Source organism: Eucalyptus grandis, chromosome 10, assembly GCF_016545825.1.
Source record: "Eucalyptus grandis isolate ANBG69807.140 chromosome 10, ASM1654582v1, whole genome shotgun sequence".
NCBI classification, from domain to species: domain Eukaryota; kingdom Viridiplantae; phylum Streptophyta; class Magnoliopsida; order Myrtales; family Myrtaceae; genus Eucalyptus; species Eucalyptus grandis.
In genome coordinates, this window is record NC_052621.1 from 20,873,503 (window position 1) to 20,884,002 (window position 10,500).

At 40.7% G+C, this 10,500-nt stretch overlaps 1 protein-coding gene across 1 annotated transcript; it reads right to left on the reverse strand.

Moving 5' to 3' along the window:
* Positions 1-263: 263 nt before the first annotated feature.
* LOC120288747 lies at positions 264-2,114 on the reverse strand. Its single transcript, XM_039302888.1, has 2 exons — positions 1,983-2,114; positions 264-1,691 (listed from the first exon to the last, which is right to left on the reverse strand). The coding sequence occupies exons 1-2, from the start codon at positions 2,112-2,114 to the stop codon at positions 264-266; spliced, it is 1,560 nt and encodes a 519-aa protein (XP_039158822.1).
* Positions 2,115-10,500: the final 8,386 nt, after the last annotated feature.

Here is a 10,500-nt window from a genome sequence, read left to right on the forward strand (position 1 = left end):
CCCATCCATCTGGGACTATCTCACTAGGATCAATGTAGTAGCTAGGAGGGGTTGAATACTTCACCAGGTAATCAAACTTGCCACTAAGCTGCCCCAAAGTGTCTATCACTTCCGCTTCTTCATGCATCATTCTTGGAGGACCATGGAATGTCTCATGAATGCTTGGGGGTAGTGGGTTTTGCCTCCTCGCCCTTGGTCGGTGGCGAGCTCCACCTTTCTTGTCTTCGTCCTTCGAGAACCTCCTCCACCTCGTCCATGGTACCCTAAACCAGAGAACGGGACCCTCGAGGGGCTTCAATGGGGCTTCGAATGCCTCGACCATTTCTCCCAAGACCATTGCCAGGATGAAACCATTCATGACCATTACTCTTCCCACCATGAGAGAGTAGCATCGATACTTCGGGGTAGGGCGGTGATGAACCCCGAGAAGCATGTATGGTGGACACCAATTCGAATGAGTGGTAACTTGATTCAACCTGGGAATCCGACTCTACATAGGGGATAGCCGTCTCATGATAGATCCGGTGGTCTTCCTCACCATACACAGTGACCAACTTCTTTTCGATCACAAATTTCACAGCTTGATGTAGACTTGAAGGTACTGCTCCAGCAGTGTGTATCCAGGGACGACCTAGCAAGAAATTGAATGCGGTAGGGATGTCCAGCACTTGGAAGGGAATGTTGAAGACGACCGGCCCTATTTGGACATCGAGATGGATTTCCCCAATCACCTCCTTTTTTGTTCCATCGAAAGCTCGCACCGAAGTTTTCGCAGCATGTATCCTTGACGGGTCTACCTTGAGGCGGTGAAGAGTGGCCAACGGACAAATGTTCAGAGCGGACCCATTATCGATGAGCACTCGGGACATATGAGAAGACTTGTGCTTAACGGATATGTAGAGTGCTTTGTTATGTCCCCTGCCTTCAAGAGGGAATTCCTCATCAGAGAAGGCAATTAAATCCTTGAGAAGGACCGATCCCACGAATTCTTCCAGCTTGTCAGCTTCCACGATCTCTGGCACACGGATTTCGCTCAACACCTTCATTAGTGACTTTTGATGCATGGGGGATGTCATCAAGAGCTCAAGTAGGGAGATCTGAGCGGGCAACTTTCGTAATTGGTCAACCACGTTATACTCGCTTGCTTTGATTACGGCCAGAAATTCCTTAGCCTCTTCATCGGTGACCGGCTTTACAGGTTGAGTACTGGCTTGACCATAGGTCCGTCCAAACCTTGTAACAAGGTCCACATCCAGGTCATAAGACCAAGGCACTGCCTTATTAGTGACATACTCATACGGCTGAGGCACCTCTATCACTATCTCTTCGTCAGATGCATCCTCTAATGGGGGCATGTCTTCAAGCGAAGGATCAACCTCTTTCTTGTCAGCATCAAGTGTAGCTTGCTCCTCCTCCCAATCGATGATGAGGTGGGAGATAGTAGAAACTATGCAGTTATGATCAGCATACACAATGATGCCATCATCTACCATTTTGGCAACTCTTTCTCTCATCACCGATAGAGGGACATCTTCCTGACCTCGGTAATACCCAGCTCTCACTAGCCCGTTGTAGGCATCTGCCACGTGCACCTTTGAATTCCTGATCCGTCCAACTTCAGGTTCCAGGATAGCATTCACTGTACCATCATGCTCTGGTAGCGGATTTTTTTGAACGTTCGGCCGAGCAGTCTGAAATGAAAAGGCCTTTGTATCAAGGAGATTTTGGATTTTGTGCTTGAGGGTGAAACATTCATCAGTTGAATGCCCCAGTTCACCGTTATGGTAGTCACACTTCTTCGTTGGGTCTTAACCACGAATGCCTTCACGGTTAGGGCGCTTTGGTTCACTAGTAAGCAAATCCTTTTTTCGGAGGACTGTCAGCACTTGGGATGGAGATCCAGGGAGAGGGGAGAAATGCCTTCTATTATTCGCTTGGGCGAATGATTGACGGCCAGCGGGTTGTTGCTGTCTTGGGTTCACCTGTATAGCTGGGGCACATTTGGCACTTTCTTGGCTATAAGCCACGTTTACATCCACAGCCGCTTCCTTCTCCTTCTTGGTAGAGAACCTTTTAGTAGATGGCTCAGAAAACCATCCTTCCCTTATCCCCATCTCGATCTGTTCTCCTACAGGAATAAGCTGATTGAAGCTCTCAACATATGTACTGGCCATTCGATTACGGAACTCAGATGGAAGGGTCTTCACGAACAACTTCATCAACTCCTTGTTGGTAGGCTCAGGAGTAATTTGAGCCGCCAAGTTTCTCCATCTCACATCATATTCTTTAAATGACTCACTCCTTTTCTTTTCCATCCGCTCCAGGTCTTCTCGGGAAGGCACGATGTCCATGTTGAACTTGTACTGTTTGAGGAATGCGTCCGCCACTTCATTCCAGGTTTCAAGGAGGTTTACGTTCTTCATCACGTACCAGTTTAGTGCGGGCCCGGTCAAACTCGCATGAAACGATTGGATCATAAGGGGCTCATTTTTGACATGCTGGGCCATGCGCACATGGTACATTTGCAAATGAGACTTTGGACAGGATGTCCCGTCATACCTCTCAAACTCTGGCATTTTGAACTTGCTCGGCATTTTAACCTTCTCATAGATTGAGAGGTCAAACGGGAGTGAGCTTTGAGACTCCTGCAACTGTCTCACTTTCTCTTCCAGCTTTGCAACGCGCCCATCCTAATCTGTCTTGGGAACCATGTCATCTTCCAGTTCGGGCATTTCATCATCACTCATTTGGGCCCTATTTGCTTGCCTTGGGACTACTATCTCGGGGAGAGCAGGTGGAGGAATTGGGTTCACTTGGAGGGATTGGAGTTGAGCTGTTACAAGCTGTAAGGAAACGGCTAATTGTTTGAGTTGATCTTCCACGGAGGACATGCAATCACGCATCTCGCCTTGGTCGGCCATTCTTGCTCTTAATCGTGTGATGATGGGTGAGCGTAGAGGATCCGTTGTTACCTAAAACAAAGAGGTAATGTAAGAACCAATGACAAGATAGAAAATGGCCCATGACAACGGTCTAATCGCCTGATTTTTATTCAAAATTCACTAGAAACATTAAACTAAACAATGAACTAAGAATTGAAATTTAAGTCCCTAAACATTGAACTAAAAGTTGAATTGAAAATTGAAATCAAGCTCCCTAGACATTGGACTACAAATCAAAATTCAAAAGATCTCATTTTATATGCTTTCGGGATTTCAACGCCTTGCGAAGCTTTTTATTTTCAGCTTCAATCATTTCCACTTTCCGCTTAAGATGCTCAATTTGTGCTCGTTGAGTGGGCTTCTCGGTCACATCAGGGACCACTGGACGTAAGGCCGCAGAACCGGTGCTGTTGAATGTAGAATGCCGACGCATGGTGGACCTCTTCTTCGCCTTTCAGTCTTTTGGGCACCAAAATCTTCTCTAGGTGGCATTCATTCCATGCGGCAATGATCATTTGAATCTCGTTGAAGTAGTTATAATCTGTTCGAATGAAACGAACTTGGAACATCTCTGTTTTTAGTGGTGGAGGAACTTCCTGAAGAGCTCGATACTGATGGGCCACCCTATATGGGTAATAAGAAGTCGCACCAGAAAGACCCAGCAACGGGATTGGCTCATCATGCTTGTGTGAGAAACGAACCTCCTCAACCCGGAACCATTTAGTATGCCATAGGAATGCCTTAGGATTATGATTTTTTAAAAAATTAATCCAACGAGCGTACTGTTTATTTGGAGAAAAACGCTCTAAGACCGCAAATTTTTGTATGGGGTGTCTAAAATCATCAATCTTAAATTGTTTTATGAGATGCCCAAATCCTCTTATGTGGGAGAAAAACCATATTTGTAAAAGTTCAGGGAGGGCACGCATGGTCTTTTCTTCATTTTGTTTGAAACGGTTTAATGACAAAAAAGTTTCAGCTAAAACCATATTGACATAATTTAAACCGTCACAAACACAATTAACCACCCATGAAATTGAAGGATTAATGGCATTTCTTCGATAAGGAAAAACAATTAGCCCGAAAAATGCTAACATGAAGATCCTAGCTTTTGAAATCATTGATTGATTTGCAAAACACTTTTCCAAAAACGAGAATGGGCATGCAAAACAATTGGCTTTGACAACTTTCCTTACTCTTTCGGCTTCGATTTCTAAAAACTGTGATAATTCAGAAATAGAATCTATATTGATAGGTGGTCTAACAAGCTCCTTTTCCAAGGACATTCCAATGGCAATACTATACTCTTCTAGTGTTGGAGTCAATTCGTACTCACCAAATATGAATGTGGAAGTTTGTGGACACCAGAAATGAGGGAGTGCTTGTATCACACTAGAGTGGATGTTGATCTCCAATAATGGGAGAAGTCGGGCAATCCTAGTCTTCACATACCTCTGGCCCTCTTGATCTAACTGATCCAGCCATATCTTGAGCTCTTTTTTGGGAGTGGAAATGAATTGTACATCGGTTCTCCCCATAACATATAAAACAAAACCGGCGACGAAACCTATTGTCATGGACCGACAAAATTGCAATAAAGTAAGTAAATTGCGAAGTAAGAATTTAGACAACTTACTTTCACCGGAAGGTATGACAAGCACATAGACACACACATGAAATGTGAGGCTCGATTTCTATCTAAATGGCTTAACAAAGTGGAGCTAAGAGGATGATCTGACCGTTGCAGTCTCGCATTAACGTGTCAGGACCCCTAACTCCCGGCTCGCCGAATGGAATGTCCAATAGTCACGTAGTCTCGCGGATATGGACAAACACATTCGACATAATGAAAAGACTTTCGGGGAAGAGAAGGTCAACCTCTACATAGCGGTCTCGCTTTGGAGGAAGTATCATTCTCAACACCATCCTAAAAATCTTATCGCAGCCTAGGTCCGGCCACAGGTTGTGTGTGCAATAGTGTAGTGCAAAAAAAAAACAATAAAACATGCACAACATTTTAAATGTAAACAACACTTCTAATCATGGAAAAATAAATCATTAATCCCACACTCCATCCTGCAAGACAAAGGTTAGCATAGACTACTCCCCTTATACCTCCCATCTGCAAGAACATTTAACACCTTAGAAATGTTAGGGACGTACTTGGGATCCTCGCTGCCAAACAAAAACATTTTAAAAGAAAAAGATAAAAAATTGGCCTAAGTCCACTAAGTGTTTTAACACAAGTCCCCAGCGGAGTCGCCAAGCTGTCGCGACCTAAATTTTCGGGTGCACCACCTAAAACTAGGTTAATGGACTACTAAGTTTTTACACTTAGCTCGGGCTCTCCCAAGCCCATACCAAATCGCGACTTAAGTCTAAATTTTTAAACATGCAAGAGGTTATTATCTAGGAGTCGCCACTAATCGGTTTATGGTAGGTCGATTAGACACTTAAGTAAAATAAAGGGAGATTTATTTTACTCCTACGAACTAGAGACTGAGGGTACGGGGACTTGGTTACACTAGAATTTTCTAATGCCCTTTCGGTACCATTTCTTTTTAATTTTTCAAAATGTTTTTGCAAGTAGATTTATTTTAACCTAAATTACTATCATGCAAATGTGGTGATCACACGGGTGCTCATCCATTATTTAAAACATTCAAATAAATAAATTGCATCACACAAAGCAAGTAATCAGTTTTTTTGGATTTTCTTAAAATTGGAGTTCTTTTATAAAAATGCATTTTTTAACTAAATGACTTAATCCTATTAATATGCAAATTCTAATTAAATGGGTCAATTATGCAAATTAATTAACATGCACCTCATGACCTAATTTTACTAATGAACAAATTCTGATTAAATGCCTCTATTATGCGAACTAGTTAACATGTGCCTAGTATTTTTGCAATTTTTTTTATTGGAATTCAAAATTTATGAAAACCCTAATTAACCTATCTAAAAAGGGATAATTTTCTAATTTATTCTAGGGATTAATTTGACTTAAACCCTATCCTATCTCAGAAAACTATTTTTTTATTTTAAAAAAAAAAAAAAAGAGAATGAGAATATGAAAATGTGCCGATTATATCTAAGACTCTAAAAAGGCTATTTAAGTCTAATCCTAACTTATTTTTTAAAATATCTAAAAATGCAGTCCTAAAAAATATAATCCTAAAATTTGATTAATTAAACCTAGATGTCTATTATATTAACCTTAATGTCCTAAGCTCATGCAAAGTTTTTTTTTGAATATTTTGATTTTTGATTTTTTAGTTTCTTTTAGTTTTTTTAAGTTGAATAATTGTTAAACAATGGTTAAATCTAAACAATTAATATAATCACTAAATAAAGGATCAAAATAATCGGAAAAATAACTGACGTCTCACAGGTTAAATTAACAATTATTTTAACCCTAATCACCACAATAACTTAAAATAATTAAAAAATCTAGTCCGAAGTCTTACGGACCAAATTAAATAATTATTATGATTTAACAATTGAGATTCTACCAAAAAGCCCAAAAATTAAAAATAATTAGAAAAATGACCCGATGTCTCTTGGATCAAATTAATAATTATATTAATTTCGGACAGAATTCCTACGGATAATGCATACTAAATTTACTAATATTAACATCCACCATTACAAATTAAATACCTAAACTAAAAATGCTATCAAATGAAATAAGCAAAAATAACGTAACAAATAAAATAAACTAAACTATAAAAGTAAAACAAAATAAAATAAAAAGAACAAAAAACTACCTAAAGGTAAAAGGGGGGGTAAACCGGACAGCGCTGGTCTGTCGTCGGGGCTCCGGCGGGGAGCGGCTGCAGGTGGACGGCGGCGGGCTTGAGCTCGGGGCAGCAGAGATCGGTGGAGCAAGGGCACAGCGCGGGGTCCGTCGGGGCAGAGAAGGGTCGCGGCGACAGGGCGCGGGCTGAGGCGCGGTGGCGGAGTCGTCTGCGGTGCGGGGCTCGGGCGGAGGCGCGGTGGCGGAGTCGTCTGCGGTGCGGGGCTCGGGTCCAGGCGCGAGGGGCTGTTGGCTGGCAGATTCGACGGCGTCGACGGTTGCGATGGTGGGCGCGAAGAGCGAACCGGCGAGGTGGCGAGGCGCGACGGTGGCCGGCGTCGTGGTGCAGGCGCGGGCACGGGCTGGTGTCCACGTGAAGAAGAAGAACAGTTGCTGCTGCTGCTTTTTCTTTTTTTCTTTCTTCTTTTTTTTTTTCTGTCTCCTCACACGACGTCTCTCTGCTGTACCTTTCTGCAGAAACCAAAACTCACTTTTGGTGGACTTTGACTCATGCAAAAAGGAAAAATGAACAATAGAAATAGAAGATGATCCCCTTTGTACGAATTCTCTTCCCTATTTTTTTTAGCTCTCGCTCACTTTTCTTTTTCCTTGCACTTCTGCAGATTGTCAGAAGAGAAGAAAAATGACTTTTCTTGGACGACAAAGGAGGTTTCCTTCTTTCTTTTTCACTTTCACGAATCCTCTCGGGTTTTCTTCTCACGAAAATTTTCACAAATTCCCCCAATTTTTTCGCAACCCCCAACCTTGTGCAGGTCAACTCCTTTTTATAATGTTTTCGCACGGCCACTTTCTATGGTAAATTTCAAACTTCCATCTTCTGTTGCATTAAATTAAGAATGCAAATCGGAGCATGATTTCGCAATCAACTCGATTTTGCGTCGATTCCTTCCATTTTATAAAAATCCTTGCCCTTTATTTACCTGATTTTAAAATTGTTTCTGCATTTAACAAAATCTGAATATTCATCAGAATTTTAAAATTCCATGCATAATCAATCAAATCAATCTCCCTCATTTTTTTTTCATTTTTTCCTTTTATTTGTTCTAATGCAATTTTTATTTTCTTTATTTTCCTAGATTTGCTAAAAATAGGTGTCAACATCCCCCGTCATGTGATTGATACACCCACTATCGATGTACCATGTTTCACTTTTATTGTTATTTGCTGCTTGGCCTGCGTAGAATGTATTCTCTTCACTTTCTTTTTTTTCTACATAGTTTGCTCGATTATTTGTTTTCGAGCGACAATCTTTTTCTACGTGGCCATATCTTTTACAATAGCGGCATTGTTTTTTATTTTTAAACCAACAATCCTTCTTAAAATGATTTGTTTTCTTGCAAATACCACAAGGTGGATAATTTTCATTTTTTATAATTTCTCCTCCGCTTTTGTTTTTCCATGAGCTCCTTCCACCATTTTTAGATTGATGACACCGTATATTTACTTTAGACTAAAATGCACTTTCAACTGAATCTTCATCTTGTGCCATTAGTCTTTTCTCATATGCTTCTAGAGAGCCAATTAATTCAATTATTGATAGGGTCATCAAGTCTTTAGTTCCTTCTATAGTTGTAACTATGGAGTTGTATTTTTGGGTAAGTGACACCAATATTTTCTCAACAACCCTTTGATCAGTTATCCCATCTCCATAGGCTCTCATTTGATTAACTAGTTCCTTTAATTTTCCACAATATTCTTGTACGGTCTCATAATTTTTCATTTTAGAATTTTCAAAATCTCTTCTTAGAGTTTGAAGGCGAATAGTGCGTACCTTTTCCGATCCTTGAAATTCTTCTTGTAGTGTATCCCAAGCCTCTTTTGCAGTCCTTGCTCCAATAATTCTTGGAAATACGGTTTCCGAGAGTGCTTGTTGGATAAAATATAGCGCCCTTGCATCCTTTTGTAATTGATCCTTGAAACACTTGCATCTTATGGTGAAGCCTCGCAACCTTTTTCCACAATGTCCCATAAGTCTTGGGCCATCAAGAATGTAGTCATTTTTATGCTCCAAAAGTCATAGTTGTTCCCATCAAAAATGAGAATGGGAAATGAGGATGAGGTAGAATTGGCCATGGTTTAGTTAGTGGGTATTTGGAAAGGGTAGTTTTAGGAGTGGGTAGGTAGGACAAACACCCAATACCAACCAAAGACGTGGCTCTGATACCACTGTTGGAATTTGTGGAAGCGTGTGATTAATGTGTGTGCAAGTGTGTGAACTTTCAAGAGGGCTAAGGAAAGAACAATATGGGCAAGAAAATAATTTGCAGCAAGGGAACACAAGGGAACGAAATAAAACCTTTTATTTATTGATTTGTAGTACAAAGTACAAAGGAAGGGGAGGAGCTTACCTTTTTGCTCTGCCTTTCTACGCTCCCCCTCCTTCCCTATTTATAGGGACACTCCACCGACTTAGCCCATCTTCTAGGAGTTTCTTTTACAATTTTTTTTCTAGAAAAATAGGCTTTTTAAAGGCAAATATCTCTGCCATTTTTAGAGATAATTCCATAGAGTCTTCTAGAGTTTTTCTTGAATTTTCTAGCTCATATTTATCTCGAAGTTTCTAGAAAATTTGATCAATAATTTAACATATCAGAACGGAATTACACATATCTGACGAGCGAAAACCAGACATAGAAGACAAATATAATGAAGAGACCTTTGTCCGTGCATACGTTGGCTTTCTGTATAAATGTCGAATTCCCCACACTTCACAATCAATCATTGCGGCAGCATTAGAAGCCGGTCCGGTATTAATCTCGCACTCCGCGTTTGAACTAGTTAATCACAAAGAATACCAATGTGATCAATCCAGGAAAAGATTGAGCGATGAATCAAAAATGTTTATGAAAATTCTTCCTTGTGAAGGGGAGGGGAATGCAGTTGGAGTCCAATACTCCCTGTCAGGCACGTATCAATCGTATAATAATGAAATATATGCAGTGGTATCGGCTGGGGAAGTTTACAGCCTACAAGAATAATGCAGTCTGAGGGAATATAATCACAAATGTCGTCAACTACTGGAAAATACTTTTATTGATAACTGGACAGGGGCTGGGTTAAAGGCTAATCGTTAATCTAGGAAAAAATGAGGTCTTTCTTACAGAGAATGTCGGATATCCAGAGGTTTTTCATAGACACGGCAATGACGTGGAATTTTGTAACATTACTTACTTGACGAAACTCTAGAGGGGAATTGTCCTCATCAAGGAAGACACGCAAGTCCCATTCAAGTGCAACTGGTTCTAAATTAGAGATCCTGCGCGGCTGCTCAAGGAGGATCTGATTAATTAACAAATGTCATTGAAGACATATTATGACCTTTCGAACAACTTCTTATCAGATGTGAGAATTTTGTGATCCAGACTTTGAGGGCTTGACTTGACCCCGCCGAAAAGAAAATGACCAGAACAGGAGTGAAATTAATTCAAATGAGAGAAAATGTATCCAGAATAATATCTTATCGCAATGCAAAAGAAAGGACTCAATTTCATGTTTGTGTTTCTCGTTCATCATCATTAAGATGCATAGTTGATGCGCATTACATTGCGAGCTTTGATGCTTTTAAAAGTATATGAGAAGGTCGATGATATTAGAACACAAATTGAGAGTTGAAATTTTTTACCCCTCTTGAAAGTTGTCTACACATTGCGAAAGTTGCTGCAATGTAGGGGTAAGATGGAGATGGTTGGTTGTTGCCACTGTTGCCTCAGGCGAAGTCTATGAAGGCATAGTCAGAAA